Source organism: Pteronotus mesoamericanus, unplaced genomic scaffold (genome assembly GCF_021234165.1).
Source record: "Pteronotus mesoamericanus isolate MK-2021 breed Mesoamerican mustached bat unplaced genomic scaffold, CSHL_Meso_final contig_24, whole genome shotgun sequence".
NCBI lineage: Eukaryota > Metazoa > Chordata > Mammalia > Chiroptera > Mormoopidae > Pteronotus > Pteronotus mesoamericanus.
Genome location: NW_026555100.1, coordinates 3,334,860 through 3,357,212, shown reverse-complemented (window position 1 = coordinate 3,357,212; position 22,353 = coordinate 3,334,860). Strand labels below are relative to the sequence as shown.

General features: G+C 41.7%; 1 protein-coding gene across 1 annotated transcript in view; it reads left to right on the top strand.

The window, feature by feature from the left end:
- The window catches only part of LRMDA (leucine rich melanocyte differentiation associated), a 1,077,594-nt gene that overhangs the window by 604,690 nt on the left and 450,551 nt on the right, over positions 1-22,353 (top strand). Inside the window, exons 4-5 of the mRNA XM_054572518.1 lie at positions 7,205-7,331; positions 17,094-17,233. Of these exons, the coding sequence (XP_054428493.1) occupies positions 7,205-7,331; positions 17,094-17,233 (267 nt within the window). The remainder of the gene's footprint in view (positions 1-7,204; positions 7,332-17,093; positions 17,234-22,353) is intronic.

Here is a 22,353-nt window from a genome sequence, read left to right as displayed (position 1 = left end):
GTTACGTGAAACATATCTTGTTTAATCTGAATATTTTCAATTCCCAATGAAGCTGACATTTTTACCCATTTCCCCTATTGACCATTTTCATTCCTTGGTTATTTTCTGTCCATGTCTCTTACTCATTTTTCTTATGGTTTTCTAGTTTTCCTTAATGATTTTCGAAAGCTCTTTTCATGTTAAGGATACTAAAACTTACACTATCAGAGAGATTGCAATTATTTTCACCATTTTTCATTTGCCCTTTAATTTTTTCTTTAAATGGGTACTTTCAGGTAGTTGAACTTTAAATCTATGTTTAAGTCTTTACATTAGACGCTGTGAAATATCATCTTGTTGGGCTGAAACAATGGGTTGATTCCAACAGTATAATTTGGAGTCTACTGTATCCTTCTGATTATCTTTCTAGGGTCTTGGGTTCCATACACATGATGAACATGGCCTTGCCAAGTTATTAGCAAAAACCAAAGTCCCCAGAACCCTTGCTCAGAGCAAGCTGAGCCATTAATTAAATTCTTCAGGTATGCCCTGGCCAGGTAGCTCAATTGGTTGGAGCACCATCCTGTACACCAAAAAGTTTGTGGTTTCTGTCACTGGTCAAGGCACACACCTGGGTTGCAGTTTTGGTCCATGGTCAGGGCATGCACAGGAGGCAACCGATCTTTGTTTCTCTTTCACATCAATGTTTTTCTCTCTCTCTTCCCCCTTCCTGTCTCTCTAAAAAAGTCAATAAAAACATATCCTCAAATAAGGATTTTTTTAAAATATATTTTTCAGGTTATGTTTTAACTAGTTATGACCCTACCTGAAGTTATTTTCTAGCTCACATTTTCCTCTTCTGTCACAAGGATATCATAAGAAGTCTTTTCAAGCCATTTTGAAATCCAGATACAATTTATATCTTTATTCCTAGTCAGCTATTCACATTAATAGCTAGTCTCACAAAACTGTCCTTAATGCAGAGAAACTGCCTGTTTGAGAATCTATGCTGTATTAAATTGATATTTGTACTACCTCATTCTACAAAGGATTTGAGCTAGACTATTAGAATTAATAAAACAAAACCAATATGTAGATAAATAAAATATCAAGGCTATAAAAAAATTATAAGCCTCAACAATGAAGTTAAAAACAGAAATAGAGACCTTTCTGCAGTTGGGTCACAGTTTGGTTCTGAGCTTACTGGAAGCACAAGTGAAAAGGGTGAAGGATCAGACACATGATTTACATCGCCCTAAAGCAAGTACCGGTTCCTCAGAGAATGGTGTACTCTGCCCACCATTTTGTGTAGACAAGTTTATAAACTTATGAATCCAAAGTTTGAAGAGTCTCACCTACCTTTCAATTCCCTGGAACTACAAGTACCCATTTCTGGGCTTCCAGCTCCTTCCTCATTCTCTGATTCTTTAGAAGCATATTTAATTGTTTTCTTAGTAGTATTAGGAATGGTGCATGATGGCTTCAGACTTGATGCCACTTAAAGTTAACACATACCTAGGTTACTACCTTAGATTTTTGACTGGCCTTGGATTCAGACTTCTTATGGTAGTGTTGAATTATATTCTCTGTAGCTCAGGGATCATCCATCCTGACAGGGGACTGATAGGGCTTTGGGGTGACTTTGACAAATTCCATGTGATGCATGGTCAGTATATACTATGTTAGTATACACTGTCTTACCTTACCCAGAGCCGTTTCTGTATTCTTCTATTTTTAAAAGGTACTTTCACTCCCTATTGATATTGTTATATTATTATTTGTACATGTATCCCTGGCTGTGACCTAAATGACAGAAAAATACGTAGAAAATACATAGGGCCAACTGCACATGTAGTGCACTATATGGTAATATGCTATAGTATATTACGTATCGTATATTACTACCATATATACATATGCATTTAAATAGGGTATAAAAAGAGTTTTATGACAGAAAGAAAGAATAATACCTTTCATGGTATTAGATGAATAGCCTTTCTGAAAATGTCTGTACTGCGTGGGCCATTTTCTGGAACATGGGCAATCACATCACAACTCTCCTATTCTCTTCTTTTTTCTGCATCCCAGAACATATGGTTCCGTGTTGCCTACGCTGCCCTGTATCTGGGGTCATGGCCTCTCATAAGTCAATTTGCAAATATTTCCCAAGGAGTTCTCTGTGCCAGGCAGGCATAGTACTTGGCATGGTAGAGGGTTTAAGAGGGGCACAAGTTACTCAAGGGTGATGTTTAAATTACTTAACCACTGATCTGGCCAATTAGAAATATCCTGCTAGAGAAGTGCCCTTGGACTCCTCGTAACGTTGGGGGCATTAACTGCTTAGTTGCTGAATTGTGGAAAGGTCTGGGGGCACCAGAGAATGGCCAGGGTAACAGAGAGGGGCACTCTGGGTATTCAGAGCTGCAATTATTTACCAACTGGTAAGGACCTCTATTTAAATAGTTTAATAACCAGAACTGGTATACAGGTGCTGGCCACAGGGTAAAGAAAGGGAGGCATTCTGGCCTCTGAAAGAATGCAGATTGAGGATTGCCCTTGCAGCCCCTGGCCACTCACCCTCAGGCCTGCTTTGTCCTGCCCTGGAGATTCTATTGGTGGCTTTTCCCTTGCAACCAACAGGGTTAGTGGCTGAGGAGTACTCAGTTGGCAAAGAGGTCCTGAGCCCCCACTGTACATTTGGCACTTTCTGAGTCTTGTGGAGGTTACACTGAGATCCCTTTGTGCTGGGAGCCAGGCAGACACAAATCATCCAGAAGGACCCTTGTGAGTGTGCAGGACTAGCCAGTATGGTAGACAGCAGACAAATGGGTTAGGTCTTCTAGAATTTCCATGGCCTCACCATTTTCTCAGTTAAAAATACATATACGGATACTTACATAAATGCAGTGGAGGAAATAGGTAAAGATCTTATTTTCTGAATTGGTTTGAGAATATCCTAACTTTTGGTTCTGGATTTGAGGGCAACTTTGGAGACAGCTGTGTATCTTTCTTAGGATCTGTGGTTAACTGTCTCCCCATTCCCTGCCCATGTCCTGCTAGGCAGAAGTATCTTTTCTGGTGTAGGCTTGGGAGCTGAGGACAGAGGGATCTAATTCTTACCACAGCCTATACCCCAGGACAAAGTCTTCAATCAGGAGCTCTGGAGGTGTTCTCTAATGATCTTCCTGCCTGAATTCTTGCCAGGTAAGGGCCAAGAAGGACTAGCAGCTACATATGAGCAGCTTCTCTGCCCCAATTTCCCCAGCCTTGCTCTGGCTCTGGTCCTGGCCTTCTCCTTCCCCATTCTGACAAGTGGCTAACTTTTGGAAAAAGGAAGAAGACTGCTGAGTGTGTGCCCACCAGGATGAAAAGGGATCAGGGTTCAAGGGGTAGCCCTTTTGCGGGACCTGATGCCCTGCCCGAGGCCCCTCACAGCCACTGGCCTAGCTTGGAAAGGGTGGCTGCCTGTTTAGTGCCACTGTTTTTATAAGCTAATGAGGGCAGAGTGTGAGCCACGGGCAATGATGCTGGGATATTAACTGTGACAGGAAGCTTGATCATAATTATCTTAACGAGGATAGGGTTAATTACAGTGGAAACTTAAAAGTTCTCTCTGTTTGAATCCGCTGGAGCTGAATGTGTTGTGATGTTTTGTCATCTTGAGATGACTTTGGAAAAGGCACTGGGACTCTCCCGGCAGCCGCAGCGGCTCCTGGGGGAGTCCAGCCAGAGCCCTGCACATGAGTAACTGAGATGGTACCTGTGGGTGAGATAATGGGCAGCTTTCCTGCTGGTGCAGCGGGAGGCACACAGCCTGCAATGTGCTTCCGAGGTGCTGATTAGGTTTCCAGAGCAAACCACCTGCCACACAGAGCGAGCAGTGCAGACTGCACACTGGTCTCCCTGCCTGCCCTTGGCGGCTCTTAACTAGGCTGGGAGGATCTCTCTCCAGCTGGCTGTGCCGAAGGAGCAGCTGAAACCTTGCCCTTCCCCTCCAGCCCCCAACCACGGCAGACATACCTGCCTCTCCTTCCCAGCCCGCCCCTCACATACCTGCAGGCACTACCAACCAAGCTGGTGAGTAACCCCAGAGTGCTGTCACCCCTTCCTGCAGGGCTCATCAGGCTGGGGTACATTTTGCTGTCCACGTGCAAGGTTACAGCAGAGAAATTACAGCGCTGTCATCTTTTCCTTGTAGCTACCATAGCTGTTCCATTAAACAGCATAGATCTTGTGGCTCCTTAAAGCCTCTCTGCCTTGTCATTTTATTTAACAGCGCATATCTATTTGCAGGCATTTTGAATATAGGGGTATGAACTCAAAGATTGGTGCGAATAATTTCTTTCCCCTGCTCTTTCCAGGAAAACACAACAATGGCAACAACAAAAGTAAATTTTTTTCAAGTAAAACATAAAACCATCTTCCAGGTGTTGGTTTATTGGCCTCCACATTCTGGCTGAGCCCCAAAATCCCATCCCCTCCGGTTTTACCCTTCAGTAATCTCTTCGCCTCCTGTCCCCAATCCCTTATTCCTGTATCTAGCTAATTAAATCACCAAGGACACAGCACACTCATGACATGAAGACAGGGATTTAAAATTAGCAGTCCCTCTGCCATGTAACATGGTTGCCTTTTAACTGAGCAGCTAATAACATTAAATGGCAAAAGGAATCTCAAAACCAGACAGGTGATAGGGGATTTGAGCTGAGCTTCCTAGCTCCCCTCTGAGGTCTCACTCCACAAGCCTAGTCTTGGGCTCTGCCTGCAGCCCGCCCCAGGAGAGAAAGGCGGTCTCGGTGGGCACTCCCCCTAGTGTCCCTGGCTTTGTCCCTTTTCATGCTATGTCATTTTGTTTTATGCCTCCCCCAAAGCACTCTTGGAAAGGAGCTTTCTTCTGCTTGCCAGTTGCCAACTGTTTGCTGATTCTCATGATATGAGTATTTGCATAACATAACTTGAGAACAATGTGTATTTGGATGCTGCCTCTGACCAGAACCCAACTGATGTTTGTGCACAAAGGACTTATTAGCCATCCATAAGGTGCCCTGATGGGAGGTGGCCTCAACTCCCCTTGTGGTAAGCAGAGCCTAGTTCTGCAAAGCACTTTGGGATCCTCACTCATTAACCCTGTGGAGGAAGGGAGTTTGGAAAAAGTCGAAGTCTCCCTGCAGAAGGCAGACTTGCTGCTCACTTTCATGCATATGTTCATCTGCTCACTCTCTGCATCCCGAACAACCCTGCCCCCACAAGTCAGGGCTTCCAGGAGAATCAGTGAATGAAAGGAAGAAGAAAAAAGGAACAAATAGAAGCTGTCAATCTTCTTTCACTTATGCTCTATAAGATACTATGAGTTGGAATCAACTCAGAACAAGGCTGTTCAGATGGGCTATTGTTCCAAAATTCACACTGCAAGTAACTAGTGGAGCTGATGCAACATTCCAGACCTTCCTGAGTCCAGGTGTGTAAGTCATGTTTTCCTCCTTGAAACATGGAGAAGATGAAAAAGGAGGAGGAAGAAATGAGATATAATGACTCCACTGGCCCTTAACCTGAAATGTTTTAGGCTTTGCCCCCCTGCTGCAGAGCAGGTAGTGTTGGCTGTAGGAAGACACACGGTCAGGGTGCTGGGCCCTGGGTGGGACCCTCCTGAGGGTCAGGCAGAAGTGGGACATGCTGGTGGAGCTCTGGGCCCAGTGGAGTTTGGGGATTTAATCACTTATTCACAATGCATATGTCATCTCCCAAGTACTGACTCTGTTTTGGAGTCTTCTTGGCAGAGGTCCCACAGGAAGATGCAGATGCCTTGAGAAAGTTCTTTTGCTAAAGTTCACACCCACACCAGATGCACGGACATTGCACACGCAGGCAGGTGGGTCTGTCATGTACATGCTATCAGTAAGTGAATAAATAGTGTAGACAACACCTCCCTGATTTGTCACATTTTATAGCCTAACCAGGAGATCCCACGTGAGCCCGCCCTCTGGTTGACGTCGGAGCTCAGCTGTCAGCCTGTGCAAACTCAGCACGACTCTTGGGTCTGGCAGGTGACTGAGTGGGGAGTATGTGATTCTGTGTATGTCCCTCCACCGGGTGGCTGTCTTTAATTAACATCTGTGAGTGCCAGGGCCAGCACAGGCATACTGTGGCCCCTCACCTCCTCTACCCCCAATACTCCAGAGCCCACGTGAAGAGTTAACTTTCAGCTAAATGCATAAACACAGCTATCTCTCCTTTTCTAGTGTGTGTGTGTGTTATATATATATATATATATATATATATATATATATATATATATATTTTTTTTTTCCCCTGAGCTGGGCACTTAATTCTTGCAGATGCCTGTTTATTTACTGCTTTGACATCTACATTGCTGCAGTCGACACTTCCTTCAAAAATAAAGCGAGAAATCCACTTTCCATAAATTAAAACAGTAACTTCAAGCCAGGAGCATTGAAACAGAAATTTCCCCAACCTCACCCCTTTCCCCACCTCCCACCCTCACCCTCCAAAGAAAAAGAAATCATGAAAGAAAAAGAAACAGCCCTCTTAGACCAGGGTGATTATGTGCTTCCTAGATGCCTTGCCTTTTGGGGGCAGCCACGGGGACACTGGGCAGAAGCAAATTAAGTGATTAGTGAATAATAAAAAAAAAAAAGCAGAGGAAAAAAAGTCATAGGAAGGGAATGAAGAGAGAGGATGCCTTCCTTGCTGTTTCCTACAACTGTGCAGAGGAGAACCGCTAAGAAATGATACTTGAAGTTATATTTATTATTGTAAGAGGGGTATGATATTTCTGGGCAGGAATGATGGATGACAACTTAAATTTGTGTCCAGGGAATGAAGGTGAACTGTGACAGAGTTATTTATCTTGGGAATGGAGGTTAGGGTCAGCCCAGGCTGGGTGCCTGAAGGCACAAGACATTGACAAATTTATCCTGCAGGCCGTATCTGAAGCCCTTTGTTTTGGATCCTGGCTACTCACTAAGTGACCCTCATCCTTCATGTTGGCAATGCGTGAAGGATGCGGTGAGTGCCAGCGGCCCCTTCTCCCCCGCCGCCCCCGCCCCGGCTCCCGCTACTAATTCTTGTCATTCACTTTGCTGACAGGCACCAAGCCCAAACTATTCCCAGTCCTGAAAGGGAAGGTTAAAATATTTATTTCGGCTCATAATGGCCTCCCTGATTTAGTGCAGGATCATTTTTCCTGTTGCCTTTGTCATTGCAGGTCACTGGAAGGACTGAGCGCGTTCAGGAGCCTGGAGGAACTCATCTTGGACAACAATCTGCTCGGGAACGACCTCGTGTTGCCAGGGTTACCCAGGCTCCATACCTTAACCCTCAACAAGAACCAAATATCCTTGGCCCTGCTTGCTGCCCCCACGCCCCGCTCAGCCCCGCAGTGGTCCCCTCCCGCTCACCAGCTCTCCTCCCCTTCGCCACACAAATATCTGCGAAATGTCAAATGAGTTTTATGTGTCAGCTAAATTAAAGTATGTGAAATACAGTCCATGGGCAGACAAAGCGTTCTGTCTCCTGGCACTCGGGACACTTCAGAGTAATTTATTATAGGTCATTCATAAATGAAATGCACCATTATATCTTCCTGTTGCTCCATTTTAGTGTAGAGATCTAAGTTATGGCTGTGAAGAAATCTTTTTAATAGATAAAAATAGAGAAAGAAAATAGTGTCACTGCTGCCAAGAAGGCAAATCTGGGTTCTGTTTGCTTGGGCTTGTGTTGGAGGGCGGCCTCTGGTGGGCAGTAGAGGGTAATGCTGCTGAGCAAACAGCCTTTGCAGAGGTTTCTGGAAGGCTCTGTTGCAGGCTTGGGCAACAGTTCTGGTGAAGGAGACAGGGGAAGGGGCTAAGGTGGATGATAAGTGGGAAACCAGGGCCTAGCTCTGTCTTTCATCATGTTTATCATAGGAAGATGATGAGAGAGGCCTACGACACCAGTCTAGTATATGCCCTCTTCTTAAGTTGGTGAGATGAGACTCAGACTAGTTGCTCTGGATTCCACGGTGAGGCTGAGAATGGAATCAGAACTTTTCTGCAGCATAAGGCATATAGTTCTTCTTATTTTAGAGTTGTGGATCTCCACCAATGGCAGCTCAGCGAGGCAGGGAGCTTTCTCAGTATGGTTAACCCCTCTATCCACATCTAGAATAATGCCTGGCACAGAGTTGAGGTTCAGTAGCTGTAGGATAAATGAATGAATCATTATCATCAGCTGTTCTTTACTGAGCATTCCTATGGGTCAGGCACTGTGGCGAGTAACTTTAAGTATACTACAGGACAGGGAAAAAGTAGGTTTACAGTTGTGAGTACATGAAATACAAAGTTTATTACTGTATTATTTTTCCATATGAACAACTGCAAACATACTTTTGCCCCACACTGTATTTTTAATTCTAATCAAATGCAGTGAGAAGTGTGTAGTTATTTCTTTTACCTAGATGGGGAAAGAGGTGAAATATAGACCCACAGCCATACATTTAACAAAATGCTAGGTCCCAAATGCAATCTCAATTGTGGATGTATCCTAAGTTTTCTCCATTCTCCTGTATTGCTTTAGACTTGAAGTCCAGGCACCTGCAGTAGTTTAATCAGTTGTTCACAATCACATAGTAAGCGAGAAATAGAAAAGGGGTCAGGACATTTTCCCCTAGGCTATGGTATAAAACCAGATGCATTTGTTAAGTTTAATATAATAGACATATATGCAGATGTCAACAATTAAGAATGATTTTCAAAATAACTTATTGTTCATACTTCAAGTTATAAGTTTATATATTCTTTATTATGTAAAACGTGCTACTTATGGTTATTATTAATGGCACTTTAACAGAAGGAGAAGGCCTATAAGTAAATACAGTTTCTATAATAATGAAATGTTGATGAATTTTTTCCCTTTCATATCCTTTGGTCAACAAACTTTCCAAGTCATTGTTTCGAAAGTGTTATAGTTTGTATCTCTTGTGGCTCCATTGGCTCTCTTAGGTGACCAGTTGGAAAATATTCTCAAATCAGTCAAGAATAAAAGGATTATTGAATGAGTTTGAATGCTATGGTTTCTCCCTTGGACCACAATATTCATATCCTCCGTCCAATATCACTGTAGAGAAATGGAGTTCTTCAATATGTGTTCATGAGTCAGCTTAACCATGCTTTGCTGTGCGGCCTTGGACAAGTCATCTTCTAAGAGCCTCTGTTTATAATTTTTACCAGAATAAGTTGGATTGGATGATGATTTTATTCTCAGTATTGCTGTTACCAGAGATTAGCAGGCCTCTTGGCTCTATAATGCTGAAAGATTTTCTTTATCTTTGGTTGAGTCCTTCCCCTGCTCCATGCCTGAACCTTTCCAACCTGCAGCAATAATGCTGAGGGAGTGATGACAATGGCTTGGAGGGGAATGCAGCAGCAGGCAATGTGTAGCTTTTAGGCTGACCATTCTGTCAATGTGCTGCTGTATGGTACTTCTTTATCAGTAGATACAAAGGTCATAGCTGGCTCTCTCAGGATGCAGCACGGCTTCCTTTCTCCTCTGGACTATCAGTATGATCATGCTCATTGGCTTAATTTCCCCATACTTGACCCAGAAGTCACAGAATGAAAAACAGGTAAAAGCGGCTATAATGTCTTATGTCATCCTCTTAAACTAATAATTCTCACCCCACCTTTTTGGCTGACTTTCCTACCTAACTGAAAATACCTAGGCTCTCCCACAATTACACAGTTCCACTTTACTATTCCTACTGCTTGAAAGGCCTTAGACTGAGGTGCTATCAGTGAGCGTTGCTGCATAATAATTCACCCCAAAAGCTAGTGGCTTAAAAAAACAAACAGTTCATTGGTTTACAGTACTATAGTTTAGCTATTTGGGCAGGGCTCAGATGACAGTTCTGCTGGTCTTACCTTGGGTCACTCATGCAGCCAGTCACAATTATCTGGAAGCTCAGCTGGGGCTGGATGATCTGAGATGGCCTCGTTCAAATGTCTGGAACTGGTGCTGGTTGTTGGCTGAACTAAATGTCTCCAACAGGCTAGCACAGGCCTCTCCACACAGGAGGAGTGTTCCAAGAGCCAAATCCCAAGGTACAAGGACTTTTTAAGCCCTAATGGCATCATGTGTCTTGCTGTCCCATGGCCAAAGCAAGTCATGTACCAATTGCAGAACCAATGTGAAAGGGGGCTCTACAAGTTGTGTGAATACATAGAGGTATGATTATGTCTAACACACAGACCCTTGGTATTTGTAATAAAGGGAGACCTAGAATCAAGGGACTATTGACCTTCTAAAATGGTTAAGTATTAACTCTTTGTTATAAATTGGATCTTAATTTAAACATATTAGAAAGCTTGGTATCAAATGGGGTTCTATCTCAAGTTCTTTTGCACAGTTTGTTTTAATTTTTTTGCTTTTTAACATATGTAGAATGATTATTCACCCCCATCCCCACCCATTTTATCTGCTTTGCAAATCTAGAGTTTTCCATTTGGGTTTTACTCACAGTTAAATATGTTTATACAGAGCTTGTGTTACTGGATTCTGAGAATGTGGGTTATGGGTTTCTTTTTCTTTTAGCAAGAGGTGCTATCAGATCGTGCTTAAGAACAACAGGTTCCGAAGCCAGACTTACAGGGCTTGTATCGGGTCTACCAATTGACCACATGACTTGGACAAGTGACTTAACATCTCTATGATTTAGCTTAAGATGGGGATAATATTAGTACCTATCCCATAGGTTATTGTAATGGTTACTTTAAGAATCTCACAAATATTAAGTTATAGTAACACAGTAAGTTCTATATAAGGATTACTATTATAGCAATTATTATTATTCTACAGAATTATGTGAACTTATCTAAAGTCATTTGGGCCACATTATAACCAACATCAGAGTGTAGATTTAGAGTGCTTCTTTGACTTGTATAATATTACCCTCATATCATAAGAAACTGGGGGAGTATGAATTTTGAAATCACAGATTGTTTGTGGTGGGCTCAGTCTACAACCTAGGTATGTTAATTTTCAGCCCAGGCTCTGAAACTCAAGTTGACGGGGCTATTGCTACACAGGAAGAGGAACTAAGATGTGGGAGGAGTCAGCTGCCTGTGCCTGGCCCCACAAGGCCCTATTCCCAGCTGCAGAGGGAGCTTATGAAAGGAATTCCACATCCCAAACCCAGTGTTGGGCACATTTTTTCCCCACTTCATCACTGCCTCACTTCCTGGCTACATACCTCCTGCTTGACCTCCCACATTTGTTCTCCCAGCCCTTTGTCCCTGAGTGCTCTGTTCAGCCCTCAGCTTTGGTGCCCTGTCTTGGTATACCTAGAGTCTGGTCTTCCCAGGTGACATCTTCATCTCTTGGTTCCTAGCTTACCTTGTTTTTCTTCATTAGGTTTGTTTAGACTGGCCTGGTAGGGGCTGACTGGCCATGGAGTTGACTCCTCTCCACAGCATTCATATTCATTCATTCTCTCTCTCTCTCTCTCTCCACACACACACACACACACACACACACACACACCCCCACCCACACACACCCACACCCCGCCCCCATCTCTGTCTTTCTCTCAGGAGCATGTTCACACAATTCCTGGCTCTCCCCCTGCAGGGATGAGTACTTGATCATGGTCTCAGCCATTGTGTCTGAATACCCAACCCCAAATAATGGGAAAACTGAGATGGTAGGAAAAATGGATATCTAACCTTTCACCCACTCTTCCCTCAGAAGTGAGTGGGGAAAGAGTGACCTGTGACTTCATTTTAAATCACAGTTAATTTCTTCATTTTCTGTCACCCTGTGTGCTTCAACACATGTATGAAGAGATAGCATGAATTGTAGCACCAATGAGGAGGACATTAATAGAGATGGGAGGTACCCTGACTCAGGAAGCTGGACTAGTGTTCCCACAGCAGCTGACTGTGTCATCTCAGAAAGTCTCTGCAGCGTGTCAGAGGCCTCAGTTATGTTTTTTTAATCTATAAATTGGGTAATATACATTTCAGAGTATTGTTGAAAGATTTAAATTTATATGTGGAAAATCACTTTACACCCAAAGACTTTATGACTTCTTGGTACATTTTGCTGTTATCCAAAGCCTCAACACTTGACAAAAATTAGCCAAAATTGGAAACAACTGAGTTACCAAGCACAGCTGGATGACAGCACCTTTTGGTCTTCCACAAAAGCATGTAAGAAATTTCATTTTTCAGTATAAAATTTCCCTTTTGTGTTAGGAAATGGTGAATCATATTTCCCCAGAAATGCCATTTCCTAGGTTCTAAGTTTAAATATAGATGGTGTCATTTAGTGGCAGTGTGATCTTTGACCCCAGTTTTCTTAATTGTTGCAAAGATGTGATAATATTTCTGATGTGTGTATGAGATAATATGTCATGTAGACTGTTGAGCTAGCATTAAAAAATCCTATAGTAGGATGAGCTCTGGTTGAAATCTTCCCAGTGGTTATAAATCCTACCCTTTGACCTGGAGCTGACCATAGAGGGAAGGGTATTTTCTCACCTGGGAAACAACTTTGGACCTGTGTAACTGGCCATGATGTTGCTTTGATCTTGGGCCCTAGCAGAAAGTCTCCCTTGGCAAGACCAGCCATGGCAGCTGGACTCTGCAATGGCAGCTTTCTGTAGACAACACTAGATAATTCTAAAAGGTGAGTACTCTAGAGAAGACTTAATGAAACAAATCTGGTGTGTGCTGAGAATCCAGCTGGACAGAAATGAAACTGTGCCAGATAGCTTCAAATGTTTTTAAAAGGGGGAAAAAAAATCAACCGCAAACCCTTAGGAGAACATCTGAAAGTGTCTCCGCTGTAGTGGTCTTGATTAGACACAGATCCCAAGTTCCCTCCTTTGATTGCCTCTGGTTAGTTATCTATGCAAGTTGACAAAAAGGAATGTGATAAGTTCTATCTCAGAGCTTGAAATCAGGAAGGACAGAGCTGTGCTCATCTTTGCTGACCCAGGAGACCAAAACACCAATTAAAACTCCTTATCCCGTTTCATTCTCAAGTGGTGGTATCAAGATAATGATGAAGTTCTGGTCCACAGTGTCCAAGAAGGAAGTGCTAGTGATTCCTGCCTGGTATGGAATTGGGGAAGACCACCTGGCCGAGCTCAATTGGTCATTTAGTAGGTAGTTGAAAAGCTTAGGAAGATAGAGTAGCTTCTACCATACACAACATCTAAATGAAGCAGTCTCAAAGGCTATAGAAGTTCAGAATTCCTTGGATTTATTGGCATAGGATGGCTGAAGCTGCTTGAAGCCTTTAGACCCCTTGCCCAAGAAATGATAGAGAAATTTGAAGATGTCCACATCTCCATAGCCCCCTGCTTTAGGGCAGATCCAGATTTTGTGGAGTCTGAAACTTACATAATTTGAAGAGGCTCTCTTAAAGGGAAAGACTACATAATTGCGAATACAAAATTAGGTATGAAGATGAATGTTACTGGGAAATAAAAAATGTATCAAAGCAAATTAAAAGTTAAGTTAAAAATACCACACATTAAAATATTTAGAAAAGTAAATATTTTTATACTCACATGCATGTATAAAAACTTTTGTCCCATTTTTCCTCCAAATTCTCTTATTATTCTGTTATATAATTAAATTTTACATTTATAGAAAGAATTAAAAGACAATTATATCTAATTGAAAAGTGATTTTGTATTTTTAATAATTTTAGGGAGGTTTCTTTCAGTTTTACCACTCCTTATTGGTAATTTCGCCACTAGGTTATTGGGGAAAATTTTAGAATTATTAAGTATTCAAAAATTTTATATATTTTCTTCGTACATGAGCTGTAAGATCTTGGGAAATATTAAGTTATTGTGTGTGTGCGCACGTATACACTCAACAACTTAATCTTAAATGTTCCTTGAATTTATTAACTCATTAACCATTTCATCATCAGCTTTATGTTGGTCCCCACATGTTGTATCAGCGTGAGTATTACTGGGTGGCAGGGATATTATTGGACACCATTCCTACTGGTACTGTTGTAATAACCAGACACAGAAATGACTGCAAAACATGGAAATATATCCCACTGAATCCTAGTTAAATGCCACTTCTTTGTAAGTTCCTCTTAACAAGGTTCCTGGAATTTCCACAGCTGCTCCAAAGTTACCCAACTCAAAGTGAAATGTGGTGGAAGACATTCTAGTGAAGAAAAACAGTGATCTTAACCAATCGTGGTTTAAATAACCTGCTTTTGCAAATTTTGCAAAATATGTTACTATGTGACTCTATCGTAGGGCTTTTTTTAGGGCCCTGGAAGGGACATGTGTAAGCAAGGAGCCCTCACATGCAAGATTTTATTAGCTCTGAGGTAAATTTACATGTGAACATTTACTCAGATTAAACTGGGACTCCCTGGATGGTGACATGCTAGGTTTCCATAGTCACTCAATGTTGAGAAATGTCTGGGAGTTCAGTCCAACTCAGTTGCCCAATGTTTCCTCAACTTGAAAATATTGCCAGGTTTGAGGTCCATTCCTTCATGTTCCCACCTTCATAGAGTAGCTAAAAAATAGATGAAGATTTAAGGAGCTTGTCCCTAAGAGGGAAATAGGTTTTGGTTAGGCTTTCTATCCATAGCAGAAAGGGCTCCCCTAGGTTCTCAGGGACACTGTGTACATACATAATTTGAATCCCTCCAAATCGTTATGTCAGCACTATTTTCATAGCCCACTCTCTTGCAGCCACACAAAAGAAATACTAGGCAGGCCAGCAGGAGTGATCATTTGACTGCCTCAACCCCGCCTTGGAAATAGATCCCGGTCGTGAAGCTTCAGGATGACCTAACAGGCATGAGTCCTAGTGCTCCTTGGAGCATCTGATGGGTCCCATGTGTGGGGGAGGGGATTGGAGTAAACCTTGAAGGGAGAAACAAGGACCGGGACTGAGGCCCATGCAGGTTCAAGTCCAAGCATGGGGTATCCCACCTGATGACACTGTTGGCCGCTGAGATGCCTCTGTCAGGGTCTAGGGATAGCACTGCTAGGCAGAATAGTAATAGGACTGTTTCTTCTTCTCCTCCTTCTTTTCTATTTCCTCCTCCTTCTGAAATGTAATAATGACTTCCATTTATACAAAGATAGACCTGCTGGAAAAGCCACATTTTCCCTGAAATTGTTCACTGTCATTTTAATTGGTTTTATTTAAATTATTTTCTTAAAGAGAGTAACAATTGAACTTGATTTAAAATGTAGCAAGCATGTTTTGTCTTTATTGATGAAAAACATCAATGTTTTGACTACTAGCCACTTACCCATTGTACTTCAATCTTACCTTCTTGCTGGGACCTTCTCTTTAGTCTTCTCTACATGTCCCCATTACCATCATGCTCATCCCAGTGGCCCTTTGTGGTCATTCCTGGATGTCATTTGTTAAAAGATTTGAAGGATTGATAACTTCAACATCCTTGTCTTTGTTTAGAAAACGGGCAGGCATTGGCAAACTGAAACCCGCAGTGGATGAGTTTGCTTTGCCTTTTACGAGTTTCCCCTCTTGCTTCTGCTCTCCTCTTCTTGTCTCTGTCTTGTTCCTCCCAGGGAGCAGTGCTTGTTCTTGCATTTTATGGTCACAGAGTATGGGTATAAAGATTGCTTGATTGAACTTACTTTAGAGAATATAAGATTTAAGGAAAACCTTCAAGCTTTATCTCTGTCTGAAGGGCCATCATGTGGAACAGAAGAATACTGTATTCTTTGTGAATGCAAACAGTTAAATTTGATCAGTGGGTAGGAATTCCAGAAAGATTCAATCCCAGAGGAAAGAAAAACTCTCTGTTATGGTTGTTAGAGATAGAATGAGATACTTTGTGGTGACCCCTTGGCAGAGATGTTAGGAACTAGATTCAGACATTGGTTGGATATGGAGTTCATTCTTGTGTGACAAGTTGAAATGAAGTACAAAAAATCTGGGTAACACCCCATAGTTGCGTAACATCCTAACAGAGTAAAAGCAGCTCATTTTAAAAATTTTTTCCTTCCTCTCACAAATTCAGGTAGACCTCTGAGTCTTTGACTCTTGTGTGCTGCCTTTGTCCCTATATCTTTAGCCACCATGTGCTCTGCTCTCATTCCCTGTCAACTTCAGTCTCCTGTCATTGAGTAACACCTTTTGTCCATGGGCTCCTAGTATTCATGGCCCCTGTTCTGGTTTATCAAATCACCATCTTTCTTAGAGCTCAGTTCATATATATGTGGCTCAATTGGAGAGTTGATGTGTGAACTAGTCTTTCCCAATTCCTGTGATTCCCTGAATGTATTTGGTTTGGGGGGAGGTCTCCATGTTGCCTGGACAGCCGATTCCACTGTGGGGATGAATCACAGAATAATTTTACCACCATGCCCCTTCTTGGTCTTTCTCTTCCATTTTTTTCTTCATAGAACATGATATTCATAACAGAGCCTCAAGAAATACATTTTAACACACCTGGTTTGAGTAAACTTGTCCTAACTTGCTCTGCTCATCTTCTCCTTTTAGCTTTGTTCTCCTTTGCCCCCCAACACGATGTTTTTTCCCCCACCATTGAGTCCACTGAGCAATGCTTAGCTCCACCACAGACTCTCAGATCATAAGGAGATAGCCAGTCTCTGTTTGTGTTCATGCCATTCCTGTATGTTTTAATGATAAATTATCCCTTAAAAGAAAATTGGTATATTTTTAATAAGGCCTTTGAAAATAATGTCTTGCTTTTATTACTAGAAAAAAAATAAATTTTATGGATTTGCATACTGTAAAACATTTTACTGCATGGAATCTATCCTTCATCCTTTAAAAAAAGAAAACAGAACTATAGAGGAAAGGAAAGTGTGACAAAGCAATTTACTTTATTCATTCTCTCTCAAGTGATCTGAACTCAGCCTTACCTGTCCAGAGAAAAGCTGGTTTGTATATCCACAGGAGTGAAAAGCCAACTGTTCCAGAAACCCACAGCTAAGCTGATTTCAACCCTTACCCATGTCATCCCATGGGAGCAGTCTGGACTCATTAGCTGATAGAGCTTCCCTACCAGTTATGGTCTATTCTCCTTGTTAAGCCTTGTCTTCCTGGACTGAGATCCTTAACCTTTGTCACATCACTGACTTGGAGCGCCTGCTTGATCACCTGGCAGATGTGACACCAGCTCTGGAGTATCTCAGCCTGCTGGGTAATGTAGCATGTCCCAATGAATTGGTCAGCTTGGAAAAGGATGAGGAAGACTACAAGAGATACAGGTGGGTATCTAGGAGTTTGAGCAAAGATGCTACTTTTCCCTGCCTTGTATGGGTGCATAAAGTGTGTGCATAGCAGATGTTTAGTAAATATTGGTGGATTCCTCATGAAAATGTTAAGTTTTCATCTTTGCATGACCTACAGCCATTGTCTCCTTTTGCTGAGGTCACAGGAGCCAAGAAACATCTAAAGCTGTTGGGTGGTCTAGGTCAAGGGTTGACAAACATTTTTTGTAAAGGGCTGGAGGTCATATGGTCTCTATTGCAACTATTCATCTCTGTTGTTACAGTGCAGAAGTAGCCATAAGCTATTTGTAAATGAGCAGGCATGGTTATGTTCCAATAAAATTTCATTTAAAAATAAGGTAGCAGTGCAGATCTGACTAGATTTTGCTGACCTATGCTCTGCGTAATACGGTCTTCCTGTAGTCTGTTTCAGAATCACTTTTTGGCGAGAAAGCACTTCCCACTAAAATTTAGGGAGCTTTTATAAAATCCCTAGAGGAAGTCCCACAAGATGCATAACTTTGTTCCATAAAGCTATGTATGCCTCAGTGTCCACCGACTGTGCTTTGATGGGCTCCAGGTAGAAATTCTTTTCTTTCTTTTCTCTACTTCTAAACCATCTGCTTTGAAACACTCACCTGAACTCACCTCTGTTGATGTTACTCATTTCATAAACTCATTTTCTTTTCCTTATTTATTCTGAATTCTGTGTACTGTCATTCTTGACTGTTGTTTGGTAAATATTTTTAATCTTATGTGTCACTTCTCCACGAAGATATATGCTCTCATTAAAACCTCACTTAAGTAAATGTGGGAAGGAGAAAGGGAGGAAAGATGGAAATGCACAGTAGGTATGGCAACTGAAAAATAAACTTGGAAGAACTGGAGAAAGAGGATGATTTTAGAGGAATTTGTTGTATTGAGATTCATATAAAAATCTGTGGTGACCCATGAAGGAATGTAGTTGGGGACATTCATTTTGTATAAAGGCAAAACTATAAGAAATACTGAAGGCTATTGGACATGGTATCTTTAAAAAATAGACACACATACATATAAGTAAAATTATAGCAAGAATTCAGTTATATTTCTTCATTGGGAAAAATTTTTTACCTTTAACTTAATTTTCTAGGTTATTTTATTAGTTAGGTCTTAGTCTATTAGGTCTTAGACTGCTTTCAACATCTTAGAATAAAGCTCTAACCCTACTTTAAAAAAAATGTATTAGCCCTGGCTGAAGTGGCTAGGTTGGTTGGAGTGTCATCCCATAGACCAAAAGGTCACAGGTTTGATTTCCTGTCAGAGCATATACCCGGGTTGCCAGTTTGATCCCTGGTTTGGGGGTGTACAAAAAGGTAACTGATCAATGTTTCTCTCTCACATCGATGTTTTGTGCCCTCTCTCTCTCCCCCACTTCCTCTCTGAAAGCAATGAAAAAAATGTCCTGAGGTGAAGATTAAAAAAATGTATGAAATCTTTCTCCACCATGAAGATTTTCATTTGAAATGTGATGCTGTTGATCTGAATGTGAGTTCTCTTAGGAGAAATATGGTTAACATCCAGCAGGTGAATAGTTACAAATTTCTAAATCAACATTTAAGTTTCCTGGACACTTAAAACTTAATTTTCTTCTTTAACACCCTTATCAACTCTAGAGCATTTAACAGCCTGATTTCAGGTGTGAATGGGTAGCTTAGACCATATTTTATCTTTTTGCAGCAACTTATTTATATGTCTTGGAAAGGTTGAGCAAGCCCAAGAAAGTTCTCTCAATCAATATTTTAAGTAAAGCAAGCATTTTTTTTGGAAATTCTTCATTGTTTTCTGACTTTTTTCTTTAGTTTTCTGTGTTTAATTCTTTTGAGTAGCCCAATAAATTTTATATATGTATATGTATGTATATATGCATATGCATACACATTCACACACATTCATTCATTCATTCATGCATCTAAATGTGGATCAAACAGTAGACACTTTTTTACTTTTTTTCCTCACATGAGAGAAGTAGAGTGTGGATATTTTCTAATCCCACCTGATTTATTCAGTCTCAAACAGAAAGAGGGTTTTTTGAGGTTGTAAAAGGAAAAGAAAGCTAATACTATTTTTTTGTTGTTGTTACTGTGACATGATCACGTTGGCAAAAATACTAAAACCTAAGGTATAAGAGGGTCAAATCAGATGATCTGATATAGAGTACAGTTTTTCGGTTGGACTTTCTAAATGGAGAAGACAGTCCAGACCAGTGGCTCTGGTGATCCTGCTCAATTAAGAACAATTGGAGTAAGCAGTGTTTAAGAATTCCTGTTGGTACTAACATTCTGAGACATTCTGCTCCCAAGTAGTTACAGTCCTTCCTTTACCATCTCATACTCTTTTATGCATTTTACCATCTATATTTCTCTCATTCCTTCATATATTTCACCATTCAGAGAATGGCTTCCAGTAGGTAAGGGCTGTGTATTCTTGCTGTTTGAAACCTCATTAATACCCAGAGTAGTGCAGGCCATGGAATAAGAGCTTGGTAACTTCACTGGAGCCAGCTTGAAATTATCCTTCCTCTCATGAGCTGGGTACTAATAGACAGATGCAGGGCCCTTTGGGCACCTCAGATGCCCACTGCCGATTTGGAGTCAGATCCACTTGCTTGTTGACAAATGCAATTAATAGACAAGAGACTATCTTTCTAACTCAATCCAAGTGGTGGTTGTTGGGGCATGATTCTTCGGGGAGGGCTTTATTCTATTGGGGTGATCTATCTCATGGGCTGGCATGGACACCCTCTGAGCCTGTCCTCCGCTCTCCAGGCCTGTCCTTTGGAAGGTATTGAAGGAGGGGGCTGAGAAGGCTTTGTTTTACTTGCACATATTGGCAAAGTTGCCATGAGGAGTGGGATTCTAGAAGACACATACAGCCAAAATCACATCTTGTCAAAATTATCTTAGAAAATACAGAAGTCACCTACAACAATGGCAAGATGCTCACACTCAGAGAGAAATAGGAATCAAGAGCAGTGGTGGGAATGAAATGTGAGCCCATCCAGTTTCACATCTACCATATGATACCTGATTGATGAGTGGAAGAGCAGGCCCATTCTGTAGTAATTCTAAATTTTTTATTCATCTAATTTTTTATTTCTAATTTGACAAGCATTCTCACACTTGCACTTGGATGGTATAAATGTGTACATTACCAGTTCTGTTTTGTGGTCCATAAGCAGCTCCACTTTGTTCATCCTGGAATCTGGGCTTCATTTAACCCTGAGAAACTTGAGGATTTCACAGTAAGACTTTTGAACCCAGAGATCCTGGGGCATTTGGGTTTCTACAAAGCAATGTAGTCACCGTTTTTTTTCCTCTTGCTAAACTATTTTCCTGGCCCTTCATTCACGAAGCATATGTTCTGCCTGCCTTCTAGCTGTTACCCGGAGCCTAATACTAGGGACTCTATGTAAATTTATGTGACATTTTCACTAGAAAATTGCTTAAAAAATGAATGATATTTCTACGGTTTACTGTTTTTCACTTTAAGTATGTTTTCTGACAATATGTCTTCTATTAATCATTTAAGCAATAGTAGGAACCTTAAAGGAGTGTATTCAGAAGCAAGAACCCATGGTTCATTTAGTGCTGTCTAAAAAATTCCTTATTGATTGGCATCCCCTGTGGTTATGTGATGTAATATTTATAATATGTCACCCAGCCATACATCAAAACAAGTATGTCTGTTGTTTCATTTCCGTGGGAGATGTTGATTTCAGAGAGGTCTGCCCAGTTTTAGGTCATGCTGTGGCCAACCACTGGACCAGAAATGGGAAGTGACTAGATTCATAGAGTTATTGGAAATGGCTTTATAGATGCTTTGGTGTCTGCAGATTCCGTTCCCCCTCCCTCTGCACCACCCTTTTTACTTCCTAACTTACCCCCTGTTCACTGGGTTAGATTTTCTTGGCACACATCCCCACAGTAAAATGGGCTCATTAAATCTGTATGTAAGCATGAACACATTACCAAGTTGTTGAACAGTGCCCTGGTCCTGCTGGGGCAGGAGCAAAACCATGCCTGGAGTTTCTTTTTGCCATTCATCATAGATCATGGCTGAGAAATGTCCATTGCCATGTTATTGTAGGAGCTTAAACATGCTTTGCTGTGTGTATACACTGTGCTATTTTGGGATGAATGTTGAATGGAGGTGAATGTGATAACCAACAGCCTTCAGGATTTGAGCAGGAAGAGAGTGGTGAGGCAGAGCTTGGCTTGGGAGACCACCATCATACCAAGAAACCACTTTGGGCCTCCCGTGGACTTCCACACTGGCCAAAAAATAAATCAAGGATTGAAACTTGGGTGTCCAGAATGGTCTGTTTCTTGTCTTCCTTTGCAATTATTTTCTTTCTTCTTACTACAGGAAATAGAGTAGAATGAAAGTCAACAGTACACGAGTGCTAGACTTCAGTTGTCCAGTAAGGGAACTGGGCTCATGCATGGTTTCTTAGCTCTACTTCTGTCACTAATCCCTATGTCATTCATTCTTTCCTGCCACTGCAATCTTTGGTCAGCCTCTCCTTCCTTCTTCCTCCTCAGTAGGTCCCTCTGTATTTCTTACAACATTAAATTATTTAAAACGTGACACCCTTCCTTTGTTCCCTCTAAGGGAGCAGCCCAGGGGCCTGCCCAGTGTCTGCAGCACTCAGCCAAAGGGAGGGCGGGAGGGACCCTTTGCTGTCTGTTGGCCGTCCTGGGCTACCACCATTTCCCAGCCGAATAGGAGCTGTAAAACTTGTGGCTTACATAACCCAGCCAGCATTCTCCAGCTAATCTACAGTCTGGGCTTTGAAGATCACAAGAAAGCAAAGGTCACGACCCAGAGATCAAAGTGACAGAAGCCCACAGAGTAATTGCTGGTTACCCTCTGTAGAGGGCCTTGGTCTGTCCTGTGGGTGCATTGTTTGCACGGAGACTTCAAACATACTGCCTAAATCAGCTGGCCTTTGCCAGTTGTCAGGCATTCATTAATGCTGTAGGTGAGCTCACCTCGGCTCATTAGAGTGAGATCATTGTCATCTCTGAGCATCTGGAGTTATTCATTACTCTTTGGTCTTTATTGACTTTTTCTCA